Below are 17,149 nucleotides of genomic sequence, written 5' to 3'. Positions count from 1 at the left end.
TTTCTTTTGCAGAAAATTACTCGACATACAACTACTATAGTATGTATAGTATATAACATCATGATCCAGCCCGTGTTTAATATAAATGAATGCCATAAAACCACCAAAGACAGTGACTCCAACATGTAAATTCAAAACGATGATTAGTTATGTTTTAGAAGCGTCATTTAGTGTTTTGCCAACTCCCCTCCCAACCACTCCAAAACAGAGGTCTCGTAGATTTTCATCCTTAATGCGTATTAGACTGTTATATAAGTCCCCGATGTATATAATACAGTGAAATACAGTATTACAATATAACATTAGGGGTGTATATCGGACCGTCGGACTACTGAACTGTTGGAATTTCGGGTTGTCGGATTATAGCTACGCTTTCGTTACATAGGTTCTAGTAAACTATTTGATTACCAAGAGTTACCACTTTGAAAAATCCTTTCTAATGTATAAAATTTTAGAATTCATTGCACAGAATAATCTACTGAGGAAAGTTCAAATCAACAGAAGTAACTGTATACGTCCATGTTAGTATACGTCCTTGATACGTCTTATAAAGAAAATAAAGTGAATATATACTATAAGCACACAGACCTACATAATATATATATAAAACCTTTAAGTTTTTCAGCAAGAACTGCACCCAGGAATAAAACATTTCACAAGCCTTACTTTTCGAAATATTAAAGCGCCGTCCCAAATAACCAAATACCAGCTGATCTGCAATATCGTATTTGAAAATTAAATTGTGAAGTAATTCCACTAAAGTAAAGAAACTTAGTTACATAAGTATACAATGAGGCGTCACTGTCATTCATAATATTTCTTAAACGGCTGACGAGGTCCACGCCCCCCCCCCCCCCCCCCCCCCCCATTTTTATTTAATTTTAAACTCCTTACTCCTCTGTTCACAATATTTTTGTCTGAGTTAATATTGTCGGAATGTCTGTCCATTTTGCAGCATAAAGATACTATAGAAGTCGTCATGAATGAAAAAAGTTCGTCTCTTCACACTGGGTTGATTTGCTTGCAATTATAACTGCATGTATGCTCGGGGTAGGTTTCATTGTTATTAGCTTCAATTATGGTTAATCCAGACATTTTACCGCCTCCACTACAAAAGTTTGGGGGCACACGCCCTCCCCTCTTTTTTTCAAATCCTGGATCCGCATCTGATGTCGCGGTGGATCTTCTATACAAAAAGAGGCAGATGCACTGTAGTCATCGGATTAAATTTTATAGATTAATCTAAGTTTTTAACAGTCGTTTAACAACGTGTAAACATTCGTCGGCCAGTGTTATTTTTCTTTCATAACAAGTTTTATTTTAAAAAAAAAACGGATTGTGAGCAGTGGCGCATCATCCAAAAAACAAAATGTCCGGACCATACAAAAACCTGTTTATGCAAAGTTTTTTTTATGTTTATACGGCTTTGATCCACTCAGGTTTGTTTACTCGTCTGAAGGCATCACATAAGACGTATATGGAATCAAACGAGGGCAGTCATTGTGCAACTCGTTGTGTAATTCGCATATTGATTTTTTCCACACCTGAAGTTTACGATTATTTGTACAACTATTAACTGCACAAGAAATGCTTCCATGTTTTTTATAACTTTCGGCAGCATCCATATTAAATAAATCAGAAAATGAAAGAAATACAAATGTAAACAGAAAATCGATAATGTTTTGATCAATACACGTGCGTTATTTTTCACGGTTGTAATGGCGGATCGGTCACGTGAGAGGTTAATGGATGCGCCCATGTTTTCTAGGTCAATTACAGATAAACCCGTCTATAATAGATACAGAGAAACATTAAATTGCAAAAATGATCAGCAAGACAAGTTCTACAAATAAGTTCACATTGTCAAAATAGTCAGCCGACTCCTTATTAGAGTAACTGCCCTTTGATGATGATTTTTACCATTTTTTTGCGTTTTTGCCTTATATCTTAAAATTATAATAGATAGATAGAAACTTAAATGAGGAAAAATGATCAGCAAGACAAGATCTACTATTAACACAATATAGAGGAAATCGTCCGACGTCCCCTTAGAGCTATTGCCCTTTAATTACGATTTTTATAATTTTTTTGGGTCTTCGCCTTACATGTTAAAAATTATAATAGATAAACAGACACTTTCATTCACAAAAATGATCAGCAAGGCAAGATCTACTAACAAGTCACATTTCGATGATATAGGTAGTAGGCTGTCACTCTTTATACGAGTTATTGTTTTTAAATGACGATTTTTTTTTTACCCTCTTTTGTGTTTTGAGCAAAAACTAAAAAAGATAGAGTGAAACTAAACAAAACAGATTTTTGTCATGAATTCTATTCTCGTCTACAATGTTGGAGAGTGTCCTTTGTTGAATATGCACATAGACCAAGGTGAGCGACACAGGCTCTGTAGAGCCTCTAGTTTAATAACCATGTCACCTCAAATTTCCAAACTTTTTTTTAAAAGAAACACTAAATAGAAATAGTATGATACTTTGAAACACCCAAGATATATGTTTAAGCTTCAGAAAAATCTTTGACAATAAATTACTGGGTTAAATTTAATTTTCAAATTCAAGGGAAAATTATTATTTTACCCCCATTATCATGAAACCGGATAAAACGTATAATGTTTTGGTGGTATTACACCTGATGTTGTATTTCGTAATTTTTTCTTATAAGTAACGAAAAGGTGAATATAGCCTAAGCCGTAATTGGCACAATTGTTTGGAATTTTATGTTTTTAATGCCGTTTAATCGGGTTCTTTATTACGCCTTCAAACTGTTTCGATTTGACAACCACTGATAAGTCTTGTAGACAAAAGGCAAAACAATTAAAGTGGACGCAATAAGGCAATAACTCCTAATAATAGGTCTGATTACTTTATTACTTGAAGAAGATGATATTTTATTTTGAACATCTTTTACAAAATTTAAGATGTTCCTATTTAACAATTACTTGCAATTTACCGCTACGTCTAATTTTATCAATAGTAGCAATACAGTGGTTTGATGTAACTTTTCGTATTTCCAATTTTAAATATCTTGTTGTTTTAAGTCGGAATAAGACATATCTAAGGTAAAATTTAGACCTTACTTGTCCGACTATTTTGATAAAGGACTAAATCACTTCAAGAACATGAAGGACATTGTCTTTTTCCATTTTTCATTTTGTTTATAATATAAATAATATTTCCAAAAAAAGACTTCAAGGAAGCTTTGCATTCATAAATGTCAAAATTATATTTTTGGTATCATGTTTTTATATATATAACGTGAGGGTACCCAAATTGCACCTATTTTGACAGTTTTTACACCTACATTTATTTATGATCAAGACAAAACTTTCCATTCTGTGTTTATTTGTAGATGCATCTTTATTTACTATGTAATTCCACCAATTTAATTTTCAATCCATATTGAATCACAGAAGAATGGGTTTGAACCGACCACCAAACGATCCATGATTCTGTAATGAGGAGTACCCAAATTGCATCCAAGCTTAAATTCGCATCCGTAAAAATCGAATAACTAATGTTTTGTTTTATTTCTCCAAATATTAAGAGCAATTTGTCAATAGCACATGCTTACTGCTATTTTTTTAAGAAATGGATGCCTGTTCCATATTTTGTTTCCTTATATTTAAGAGTTGGTTTTTTGTAGACGTCGCATAGCGACGTTTACGTAGATTTTAATTTTCCAGTAAATACTTCATGTGTTGATATATACTTTGAACGTTTTATATAAAAATAAGGAGATGAGGTATGATTGCCAATGAGACAACTATCCACCAAAGTTCAAATAAAGTGGATGTAAGCAATTATGTATATTTAAATATATTTAGGTATGTTTGAAAGACGTACATAATGTCAAATCATAAAAATACAAATTGATTAGTCTATAGGAAAGCATGTAAGATTTCCGCTACTATTTTTGCTAAATTGGTGCAAATTGGGTACTCGGTGCAATATGTGTACTGTTGCGTTATATATCAAGTCTTTTGAAAATGTGTACTGAATTATATGACTTAAATTTAAAAGCAAGACAAGTTTTAAAATTGCTATATTGTCTAGCGCTTTTACCCATCTCGGGGCTTTTCAAGACTATTTCGGTGTTACGAACAACGGGTTCACGGTAATATGTCTGTCTGTCATTTTTGCTGAAGATGATATAACATAAAATATGCACACACCCACACACACACACATATATATATTTATAAATATGTATATATAATTTCGACCCATTCTTAAATATCTTAAATCAGTATAGATGGTTATTTTTCAGACTTATATATATATTCATTTCATAGGTATATTGCAACACTCTACTCTGATCCTGATTGGCCAAATGTTGATCCAAAGAATGTTCAAGAGAAGATAAAGACTGCTATTAGTGTAAACCCTAAAAACATTCCCGCAATACTGTTACATGGACTGAAACTCTTTTCAAAGAAACTGAAAGGAAAAGAATGGAACTTAACAACAGATGTATTTGCACCGACTTTGGGAAAAGTGCTGATACCAAAGGTATAATTAATAATGATAATAATAATAATGATAATAATAATAAAAATAATTATAATAATAATAATAATAATAATAATAATTAATTGTTCAGAGAACAATTGAATGTCGTTCCACACGAAACGATATATTTTGATATGAAAATATTAAACTCTGATTGAAGATGTCAACCTACTGTACGCTGATTCCAACAAAATACGGTTTCTATACACTTTTGTTTGAATTATTGGAGATAAATTGTTACTTCCGGTTTGAAAAATATCACTTCCGGTATAATATGATAGGTTACTTGACACTGATTCCAATAATAGATGGTTCAGTATACTTTTACATTAAATAAGTACAAAAAAGTTACTTCCGGTTTACATAAGGTCACATCCGGTCGGATTTTTCAAGGTCATATGGTCTTGCAACTGTATGCAAAAAGTCCAATGGTTTAATCATGTATAAATATAATGTTGAAGCATAGGTCAAAATTTTGAACATCAAATTTACTTATGACCGTGACCTCAATTTCAAGGTCATTAAGCAAGGACCTCATACCAAAAGACCTTAGGTCTCTACTATGTATAGTTAATAAGTAACATTACCATACATCTTATTTTTAACATTCCAGAGGAGAAAACTCACAATTAATGTTAGCGCACCGTTTCGAAGTAAAATTTCATGTTACGACAGATTGAAACTTGTAATTTAGTGAGAAAAAAAATCTCGATATACATCACAGTTTCTTAGGAGTAGCAAAATTATTCTCGACAACCTGAGGATTTAACGAGCAATTTGGTAAATTAATTTTGTTGTAATCTTTTGCGGTTGCAAAGAAGTAGTGCACACAAGAAAAACAGTGTTCGTGGAGATACCTCTTACAAAGTAAAATCATCGGTTAAGCAGGGTTAGTTTCAAAAGCGTATAATTATTCAATATCATATACCAAAAATCTAAGAGACATCTTTTGAAACACCAATACAGTGCAAGAAAAAATTAGACGGAAGAAAAAAAAATAGTCAGAACAAAAGCAAAAGGCCATTCCATGGAAAAGTGGAAAGACCTAATAATAATAATGATAATTTCCTCTTTTGTCGATTGAAGATAGTGTAGTGGTCGATATTTATGTCTGGATATATAAACATATTCATTTTTAAAATAGATATAAAATACCATTGCTTGTACTCTTATAGAAAAATAGTTGGGATTGTATCAGATACGTTATCATTGCTGTTTCATTTAGTGAATTAAGTATAATTCATTGGCACTCATACCACATCTTCTTATATCTATATAAGTTGATAGCTGTGAGGTTACCATGAATTGTAAAGCTAACGTTGGGAGTAAATATCCACCAGAGGTAAAATGATGAAGATAAAAGGCGATGAAAAGACGTAACTAGGATTGTTAATAGTAGATGGCAACGAGAATTACATTATTGCATAATGACGAGTGAAAACTTTCTTCTTAATTCAATTTTCGATTATTTGTATTGTATTGTCTTTTTATATAATGGTTTTACTAATTATTGAACATTTTGATATCAGAATTGATCACTTATCAGTTTTTGGCTTCCTTTACAGAGGTTTAAATGTAAATGGAGCGATCAGGCAGACAAATTGTCAGAGGGAACAGTTCCACTGCCACTATTATCGGCTATTCATGCCAAAGACCAACAGAGTGCACAAACATTTCATGGTGTGTGTTCAAATGATATTCGTTATCTTTATATTTTATTCACATTCCTATACATCCTCAATTTATGTGTGCCAACAATTTAAGAACTACAATCTGCCCATCCTAAATAAAGAACGTATATGTGAGACTCTAAATACTTTCGTATATTTATAACATATCTTCAAATCAAATTCTAAAAGTCAAAATTGAAACGGCCTCGTTATCCGAGTGGTCGTAGTAGTTCTCGAGCCTGTCAATGCTTATGTGTTGATTTTGGACCCAAATAGAGGCAATGTGCATTTTACTGTGAAATAAATTAACTAAGATTGTTGGTTTTCCAGTCATCGGTCAATGGTTCGCTCCGGTTACTCCGGCTTCCAACCTCAAAAGTCTGGGTGCTTAAAATTTGTTTTGCAAATCTTTCTTGAGAATAAAATATAATTAATTGTTTACTATCGTCCCGTTTTACGGACTACATTTGTTATGTTAAGTCAATATTTGCTTGATTGAAAATAAATTGAAAATTATCAATCATATCGAAACATGACCAACATATGTTATGATGTTTTTTTCTAAAGTTCAAGAATATCTTGCATATATTCGAATATCATTGCATGAACAATAACTGTTAAATGACAGTATTTCTACATGGGTTTAATTTAGTGAACATAGGTTTCCCTGACATAATAAGAAACCTAGAAAGTTCTTTTTGTATTGTTTTTTTAGCTAATTAGTATTAGAAATAATTGCGTGGAATACTCAGCTGTTTTCCACACATTACTAGTAACTGGTTCTATTAATTCTTATCATTTGATACAAATCTTTACTATAATGTTTATTGGGTAATACATTTCCTTCATAAGAAAGTTGTATATAATACATGTAAACAGCTGTTACAGAAGTTTATTTAGCATTTCATGAGCCACGTTTAATCCTTATAGTAAGAATTACATGTTAGGCTTTACCGTACTAACAGTGCAATTACTCGATATATTTTGCTGATAAGAAAATAATAATAGTATTTAAGTTCTGCAATTAAATCAAAGTTAACATGATAAGAACAAAATATTAATAGGTTTTACCATTTCTCAAACAGAATGGGTAGAATTTTCTCCATACGAAGTGATCATTCCAAAATATGGAGCAGCAATAAACATGAGAAATTTTGGTAGCGAATTTTATAAAGGAGTTCTAACAAAACAGAACAAAGAGATTCCACTTTATAAAATAATGGGTGAGTAAGAATCGAGAAAGGTTTCAAATTATCATTATTTTGTCAAAATGTATACTTCACAAAAAGCTGAATCGTTAATAGGTAAAATGCTAAAGAAAGACTGAAGTGAAAACTATACTTGTGGAAAAACGCATCTTATTTAAAGAAAATTTACATTTGAATGTCTGTCAGGACGTTACTAAATGTAAACCAGAAAATTAGAAATGAGACTTCTAAAAATTAATAACGAATTAGGCTAGGAACTTATTTCTTATAATGCTCATAGTAAATAATATGTGATAACAAAAATACCGAAAAAAAATAGAAGTCCATACAAACTGACAAAAACACCTGTTTTGTTCAAAGATACCATGCTTTTTATTTGGCAAGCCAGATCCATCAGTTGCGCTCGTATCACAACCATTGAAAGGCCAAATAAAATAGGAAATTTAAGTTGTTTACATCTTTGTCATCTATTCTTGTAGTGGTTGATTGTCACATTGGCAGTCGTACCACATCTCCTTTACACTTTTTTCGCTTCAATGTAATTTCAAAAATGAAAAATAGGGAATCTGGTTTATTTAGTCATTAAAGATGACAAAAACAGCTAAGGTGATTTATGTCTGAGTGTAGATAACTGACACAACTGTCCTCTCTCAATCACAAAACAATTCATCAGCCGATTGATTCCCGTCTATTTATTATGTAACCTATATAAAAATAGTGAGATATAATATAATTGCCAATAAGAAAACTATCCTCAAAAGTTTAAATGACGTGGATGTAAGCAATTATAGGCAACCGTACGTACGGCCCTCAACATGAGAAAAACACATACCGTATAGTCGGCTATAAAAGGCCCCGACATGAAAAATATAAAATTCAATTGAGAAAACTAACGGCCTAATTTATGAGAAAACAATTTACAAAAAACAAATATGACAGACATGAACAAACGACAACCGCTGAACTACATGCTCCTGACTTTGGACAGGCACATAGAGATTGTGGAAGGGTAAATCATCTTTGAAGGCGCCAACCCTCCCCTAACCTTGGACAGTGGTGTAACAGTACAAGATTAGAATAAACTAGAAAAATCAGTTGAAAAGGGTTTAACTCGTCAGATGGATACAAAGCAAGAAAACATCTAACAAAAACTGGACGTGGCAGGGTATTTATACATCCCTCACAACAAAAAAGACACAAATAAAATTGAGAATGGAAATGGGGAATATGTCAAAGAAACAACAACCCGACCAAAGAGCAGAAAACATCCGAAGGCCACCAACGGATCTTCAACACAGCGAGAAAATTCCGCACCCGGAGGCGGGCAAAGTACAGATCTGAGAGTACTCACAGTTACTGACAGCTAGTTAACAGTCATTAACGTCATTAACAGTCAGAGAAAACATGACCTTGTGCGATGCCAAAGTATAGGTATCAACAGATTATATTACCATGAACGTGCATATGTATATAACAATAATATTTAGTATGGTTTTAATTTACTGATTACACAATCATTATTTATACCAATAACACAATATTCGAAGATATCATTACAATGTTGAATTGTTAACCAATCAGAATAATTTTATACAAAGGATAAGTTTCCAGGATCGTAACAAATTTCCGGGCTCGGTTAACAACATCCCCGTGAAAATTAGGATGTTTGTCTCAGTTTGATTTTATTACAAATGTGTCTTTTGTCTGATATCCTTTGTTTATTGGCTGTTACATTTTTCCATACTTTCAGGTATATGTGGAAGTGCTTATACGCAGAATCTAGAGGAGATGAAACATAAAGGTAGGCAATTGAATAATGTTCATGTCAATAAATGAGTACAGTTCGTGCTAGGTCTACTGCAAAGAAAATTCATGTACTCTATTTCTGTCCAGTACAGTTAATCTCCCTTTTGTATATATAAAATACATGTATGATCGGAAATCAAAAACCATCATCGCATTTCATAAGTTCACATAGCTACTAGGGTAAATATATTTATCTGTAAATGATACTCAAATAACGTGTTTTTAAAAGCAAACTTCAGGTGACAATAAAATACAAACACCAGCCTACAGAAGATACTTGGTCCGTTTGATAAATCAACTTTTTTATTTGTATAAGCAGGATAAATGTCTCAATTCATATGTGGAACTAGCTTAATGCTTTTTAAAACAATTAATAGTAATCAAATGTAGATCCATATATTTTTATGATCCTTTGGTGTCAAATTGCTCTAAACTTTTCTACTTTTTTATACATCTCTGGCTTTCAAATGATTATGTTGAATAAAAAAAGAGGTTCGAACGCAGGAAAATTCATTGACTAGCACCTGGTCGATACCACAGTTTGTGAACTGTTCGTCCTGGATGTTATCAACAGCTCAGTAGTCAACGTTTCGGTACCGACATGATTTATAGCATGCTTGTATTTTATTTTAGATTCCCTGTTGACGAATTAAGAAATTACTAAGAAACCAAGGTTCAAATTCGATCAGACAAGTTTTACCTTGAATGGATTTGGCAAAGACTTCAAAAAACTCTTTTTTGTTTTATCAAATTTTTTCCTCAAAATCCGATTTGTCGTCGTACGAACACTTAAATCGCAACTTATAAATAATTTACAATCCGAATAACTCAAAGAAATAGTTGATCAGCATTGATTTTCTAACTCGGCCACATAATTGCTAAGATAAACCTATGGTATCAATCTCATAAAAATCAGAAAAGAAAATTAGGCATGATAATGTTTACAATGCAAATGTCCATATAATTTAACATTTCGTATGTAAGGCAAAGATGACCATAGATAAATTTGGCTATTTGTTTTAGTCCCTTAACTCTAAACATTTAAAACCCAGGGTGGTATAAAAACGTAGAAACGTTAAGAGCTTTTTGACAACAAAATGACATAAACAGATTTGCCAATTTCTACTAACGTCAACTTCTAATTTTATTTCTATCGTTTTTGATCCGATCGCGAGCGTCTAATGAGTCTTTTGTAGACGAAACGCGCGTCTGGCGTACACAATTTTGACACTGGTATCTATGATGAGTTTATTTTGTCATTTAGATCTTAGCGTTTATCAAAATCGAAGAAAAGGAGGCGGCTTGTGGTTATATGTTCGACAATTGAAACATCATTTTCGTGGTTATCTTTGACACAGATAATGGTCAACCAACGTGTGATCTTGTCTGTAAAACTTTAGTCTTGTCTAGGAAAAGCCGCTTAGAAATAGTTAAATCATGATAAAAATATTCACAATTCCTATTGTTTATTTAGAGAGAAACTGATGTTATCTTATACAATTTCATTCTTTTTTAAAGGTGTCGGTAATCAGTTACTTACTAATAGTTATATACTACCTGCTAAGCAAGCGTCATTTCCAATACTGTTTGGATAAGACTAATTTACCCATTACTTTAATTATTTCATAATACTGCGTTGATACTTGAATAATGGAAATCATATGTTAATATTGTTCTTAAGCTCATAAATGAAAATTTGTAGCTGTCGTAAAACAGTAGTTATGAATGTTTAAGTTTTTTAAATAAACTTTCATGAATATTTGCAAAGAAAGGATACAAAGTAAAGCAATTTCAACAAAACAAAAAAAAAATGTTTTTGTCGAGTTTGATTGGTTATTATTATTCTCTTATGGTTTTGACTTGTTTTCTATTTCTCGCATGAAGATATATTTCTCATATTACACGGAGGGTGATACGAGAAATTGATACGAAAAATACGTTAATTTGATTGGCTTCTCAAGCGTCATAAAACGATATTGCGGCATTTCCATTTGCTGATCGTTGTGTTATTGACGACTTCAAAGGTCAAAACAATGAAATTTTCTGCATGTCAAAAAAAAAACTCATCATAGATACCAGGATTGAAGTTTTGTACGCCAGACGCGCGTTTCGTCTACAAACAACTGGTCAGTGACGCTCGAATAAAAAAAATTTAAAAGGCCAAATTAAGTACGAAATTGAATAGCATAGAGGATTCAAACTTCCTAAAAGTTTTGCCAAATACGAATCCAAAGATAACCTAAATAGATATTATAAAATAACTGTCTTTTGATGAGGTAAATGTGTGGTTTTATTGACTTTTGAAAAACTGATATTCACTGAGGCCAACGGCCGAAGTGAATGTCACTAGGTTTTTCAAAAGTCAATTAAACCACATATTTACCGAAACAAAAGACAGTAATTGTTTTATTCCATGTTCCGAGCGAGAAAAATATGTATAAAATAACAGTTATTTACCAAAACCAACTAAACGTCAAACATTGTATCGTTATTATACACGTAAAAGCACGTGACGTTTTGCGCGGTGAATATACTTTTTCCGCAGGTGAATATGCTTATTTATTCAAAATCCCATTCATATAGAAAAACCTATTAAAGTTCTATCAATATGGAATAAATAATTTAATTCCTTTAATAGTTTACAAAATACTCATATTTTTACCTGAAAATCTTGCCAAATGCTAAATTATTATCATATTGAAATTGAATAACTCGAGTTGATATCAAGTGATATCAAATTCTCACTCCTTATGAAACTAAAAGTAAATTCGTAATGGACACGAACACCTATTTTTCGAAATTTATTCTTAACATTAAAAATGATTAAAACGTGTTGTAAAGTGATAGTATTTTGACTACTGTCTCAGGATAGACATTTCGTTGCAAAAAGTAAAATAACAAAAATACCGAACTCCAAGAAATTCAAAACGGAAAGTCCCTTATCAAATGGCAAAATCAAAAGCTCAAACACATCAAAGCCAAAGGAATGGTAAACAACTGTCATATTCCAGACTTGGTACATGCATTTCTTTATGTAAAAAAATGGTGGATTAAACCTTGTTTTATAGCTAACTTAACCTCGCACGTGTATGGCATTCGCATACAATTCTTTTACATTGGCAACAATGTGGGAACAAAACAAACAGACAAAATAGGTAAATTTGTCAGAAATTGGGGTACAGCAGTTAACATTGTTTTTTAATCTTCATCACTATAAATACAAAAAACTATGTCAACAAAGAAAAACAAAATGGCATATAAACACTATATAGCAAGGCACAAGGAAAACGAGCTGATAAGATTTTAATGTCTGCCTTCATTTTTATTAGTTGTAATATTCTATTCAACACATTATTTTATACCAATTTTTATCAAATTTGATTTTTTGACATTCCAATCAAAGCTCAGTGATTGCTGATATAGCCTCTTAAATTGCTTGTTTGTTGCAGATTCTTGTATCTTTATGAAAAAACAGACAATGTTAAATTCAAAAAACCAAATTGCTGCTACCCAAATCAAAGTAAGAGACCAATTGGATACACAAGGATCTGAAGCTTTCGACGAGTTGGACGGTCCCTGCAGAAATCATGAAGATAACAATAGCGATTCATACCAGCGTGACAACTCCATCAAATCATTAGGATATGATGTTCAAGAAAGTAATGTGTGTCTTATTGCTGGCAGTAATGATTCATTAGATGAAGAAGACGAAGATTATTGTGTATATCAATCAGTTACATCAGAACCAAGCATGGAAGAAAAAGAAGAACTGGAAGACTTGTTTAAAACAATATGTCAGATTCGCGAGGAAGAGATTCGTTTGTTTGAAGAGCAAGGGACCACTGACGGCCCAGAACTAACTGAAGTGATTAGAAATGACAGTGTTTTCGATCAAGATGAGGTAACAGAGAAAAATGGGGGACGACATCAAATGCAGAAGGATTCAGCAAATGCGGCAGATGAAATTGATGGGTATTTTGTTGACACATATGTGAAGCAACCTTTAAAGGAAACGTAAGCATTAAGTGTTTAATACTTGTGATTTCTTTCTGCTTGATCAAACTCAATTAGACAATATTATTGTCATTCTTTGTAGTGATATATATGTAGCTTCGTTTGCCTTCCTTTTCATGCATAACAATCAGCAAAGTATGAATAAGCAGTATGACTATACTTTGCGTTATGTCCCCAGAGTTTGCTGTGTACAGTAAATTTTATACAATATTTATCTTCTAAAAGAGACCCATGTTTTATCATGGCCGGGGTTTTGAACAGGAGGCTCTATTAGGGTTGATTTATGGAATATGAAATTACTGTAATCTTCTTAAACTTGGTAAATTATTTGCATAAAAAAATCTCATATATAATGAAATTAAGCATAAACGTAAAATAAACATAAGATCAACAAATACATTATTAAATACGTGGACCCTTTATGGAGAGAATGAAACATTATTGAAAAAGATTCCATTGAAGAAATAGATAACTTTAGTTTTCGACCTTCAACATCGTACATAAGTTTATTTTGTTATCACAATTGTTTGTTTTATTTGAGTAGCTTCCTAAAGAGTAGACGTCATAGGGCGGCGGAAATTAATAACTTTTTGCGAAAAATTTCTTTTGACGAAACTGATAGTTGGTCTCCTTTAAGAGATAGAATACGTAAGTATGATAATCTAAAGTGTAAACTTCATTCTTCATTGAATAGAGTATAATAGTTTTAAAGGATCTCCATGTTGAATGTTTGATGGCAGAATAATTTAAAACATTAATTCTAAATATACATTGATTTGAATAAAAGGTATTATGGGGTATTCGGCATTTAGACAGCAACCCATCGATACAATCAATAAATGCTTGGTTATTTGCTTGTATTTCTTGAAATGGACATCTGCCGCATATTTTCGTCATATTTATTATTTTGCCTTTTTTACATAGAATGTTTGTATTTTATTCTGAGTTAAAGTTGAAAATCATAATATTTGTTTTTCTACTTGCTGTTGTTCAACTTTCATCCGCAAACAGGTAGTTTATATGAATAAAGAATAATATTGAAACAGTTGATTACATAATTTAAGTACTTCTGCCGCAAATGTAAGTGCACATTTTGGCAAAGTGTGATTCTGTCGTTCTCAGTAGTCTTATGCGCAAAATTAATATAAAGTCCTATATTCCAGCACCGTAACTCGAACATTGCGCATAATTGTGGAGCTCTATCAGTATTAAGGATAGCCTGAAATGTTTAAGGAACTCCTGAATTAAAGCAAATGTCTACAACAGACGCGAATTTCGTCTATAAAAGACTCATCAGTGACGCTCAAATCATAAAAGTTAAAAAGGACAAATACAGTACGAAGTTGAAGACCATTGGGAAAGGTTTTGCCAAATAGAGCTAAGCATTTTTGACTAATCATTTGTGGAGGTTCAGAAATAATTCAGGATATCCTGAAATCGAATTACGGAGACCCTGAAATATTTCTGGAGGTCTTCAATGATATATGGATAGCCTGAATTTGAATTATGAACGTCTTGAAACATTTATGGAGCTAAATTCGTTTCTCATACATAGCCCTTAATAACTCTAATATGATTTTAAAAAACCAAGTTTATACACACTTTAGAGTCTTATTGTTTCAGCTTTATTTGAAAACTACTTGAAAAATGACCTTGAGAAGTTATGTTTGATCGATGCTGGTTTAGCGTTCAACTCTCCGTATCCACTTCTCTTCCAACCCGGTAGGGACGTAGACCTCATCCTGTCATTTGATTTTACAGACCGAAAAAAAGATTCTAATGACCCTTTCAAGGTAATAGTGTGTACTTTATGAATTTTAACAATAATTAATAATTATATATATGTTTTCTTTTCTCAAATATGGATGAATAGATAGAAATTTAGAAATCCCTATTATTCTGCCCCTTTTTTGTAAATGGAAATAAAGAATCATTTCAAATCATTGACTTAAATGTCATTATTGGACTCTTGTTAACAATATAAATCAATTTGAATCATTTTTACAATATAAAACTGCGATATCTGTCAAATGCATTGAGATAAACTGATACAACACAAACATGTATTTCACTTGTAGACAATACTAAAAGCGGAAGCTTGGGCAAGAAAACATGATATCAAATTTCCAAAAATCAACATTGAAAAATATAAAGGCAGAAAAGTACAAGAGCTGTACATTTTTGAAGATGAAAAAGATCCAAAATGTCCTATTATTATGCATTTTGTATTGGTGAACGAAGAATTCCGAACGTTTAAAAGTCCAGGTAAGTAGTTATAAAATAAAATGTTTTTCTTCTGAATCGCTTCCTCCCTAAACCTCGACACACTAAATACCAACACAGATCTACCTGCTTTCTGAAATGCAAATTTACGCTTAAAATGTATCACTTAAGTTATGGCAGTACCGAACATTGACTACCGACATAAGAAACTGTTAACTATAGGGATTTTCAAATCATCGGCACCGGTGCACAATTGTTTATGTACCGAGTTATCAGTTTAAACTATGATGTAAATAAAAAATCTAATAAGGATTTCGAATTTACAAGTTTAGATTTGGGTTTTCTATTGCCTTAACTCTATCATGTAACCTCGATACCAAATGTTTCAAAGACACACAATCAACTTTGCTGATAAAATAAAATAAGTATCAAAGATCGAAACTAAAACCTTCAAGTGTGAAAAATCAACTGAGATGATCTATAGCATGACAAGATATTATTTTGTATAATTGGGGAGATGTGATCTGGTAGTAAGAGTATTCAAGTACCGACATAACGTCCTTCCACCATGGTTAAACATCAAAATATGACAACTGTACAATTTCAAATGGTGATGATATGGTCTGTCCAGAAATGTAGAGATAAAGCTTGCTTATTAAACGCGTAAATGACATAAACAAATCATCGTTTTGTAATGGAGCTGATATGAAGCATATTTTTTTTGCGTCTTTCGTATAATTTGATATTAGTATAAGTTTATTATCAAAGAACATAAATTCATAATTTTAGGAGTCGAACGAAGTGACAGAGAAAAAGAATTCGCTAATTTCACAATTTATGATGATCAGTCAACATTCCACTGCACCAACTTCCAGTACAGCGCGGAAAACTTTGATAGATTGTCACAACTCTCTGAATTTCTAGTTTTTAATAATATTGAGGATATAAAGGCCTGTATCTCAAAAAGCATCAACAACAAACAAGAAAGGAAACTGACTGGCCGGCAAAGGCATAAAACGGCTCCTTTGTAATATTACTAATATGGAATGGAATAATTGCAAAAATCAATTCGAGCTTATGTTTTTCTATTGACGAATAATTATTATCTTTATGACACCATTTCTACTATTTGTGTTAAAGAGTGTTCACGTCGTATACTTTTGATTACTTCTTTCGTTCTTTATATTATCCAGCATCATTAAATATTTCCTTCTTTATAGACTTCATATGAAAAATGGGTTTTAAGATTGGTTTGTGTTTTTTCTCTTAAAAAACTAGTAAATACGATTCGAATTTTGTTCCAGTTATTCCACTATGGCGATCATTAGATATTCACGCTTACCTGCATTTTGAATTGTGTTCACTCTGCGTTTCGAAGTGTACTGTTTTTCACGTCAATACGATAAATTTAGAGAAATCGGACAAAATATTTTACCATCCCTCATTTCCTTTAAATATTTCGTTGCTTGATGTTTGTATACACTTTATTGTCAGAAATATGTGTATTCATTCTTTATATTATTGTTATGACATGTATCCTAAATTGTTGCATATTTTCGACCAAATAGATATGACTTATTACATTATTTTAATCCAGCCAAAATAAAATTGTAATAGCACTTCGTTATGAATTTTTGTAAGAAAAGAGGACAAATGTGCTCAAACGAATGTACAAATGTGTGAATATTCCGAATATGTTTAA

General features: G+C 31.9%; 1 protein-coding gene across 3 annotated transcripts in view; it reads left to right on the top strand.

The window, feature by feature from the left end:
- Nucleotides 1-17,069, top strand: part of LOC127737850 (cytosolic phospholipase A2-like) — a 136,755-nt gene extending 119,686 nt beyond the window's left edge. For all 3 annotated transcript variants that reach the window (XM_052248795.1, XM_052248796.1, XM_052248797.1), the window contains 9 exons: nt 4,310-4,526; nt 6,092-6,206; nt 7,282-7,419; nt 9,155-9,205; nt 12,660-13,224; nt 13,769-13,872; nt 14,848-15,017; nt 15,303-15,489; nt 16,237-17,069. In XM_052248795.1, coding sequence (XP_052104755.1) covers nt 4,310-4,526; nt 6,092-6,206; nt 7,282-7,419; nt 9,155-9,205; nt 12,660-13,224; nt 13,769-13,872; nt 14,848-15,017; nt 15,303-15,489; nt 16,237-16,478 — 1,789 coding nt within the window. In that variant the 3' untranslated portion in view covers nt 16,479-17,069. The remainder of the gene's footprint in view (nt 1-4,309; nt 4,527-6,091; nt 6,207-7,281; nt 7,420-9,154; nt 9,206-12,659; nt 13,225-13,768; nt 13,873-14,847; nt 15,018-15,302; nt 15,490-16,236) is intronic.
- Nucleotides 17,070-17,149: the final 80 nt, after the last annotated feature.

This window comes from Mytilus californianus, unplaced genomic scaffold (genome assembly GCF_021869535.1).
Source record: "Mytilus californianus isolate M0D057914Y unplaced genomic scaffold, xbMytCali1.0.p SCAF_4, whole genome shotgun sequence".
NCBI classification, from domain to species: domain Eukaryota; kingdom Metazoa; phylum Mollusca; class Bivalvia; order Mytilida; family Mytilidae; genus Mytilus; species Mytilus californianus.
Note: the sequence above shows the minus strand (reverse complement) of the source record. Positions and strands in the feature narration are given on the sequence as shown.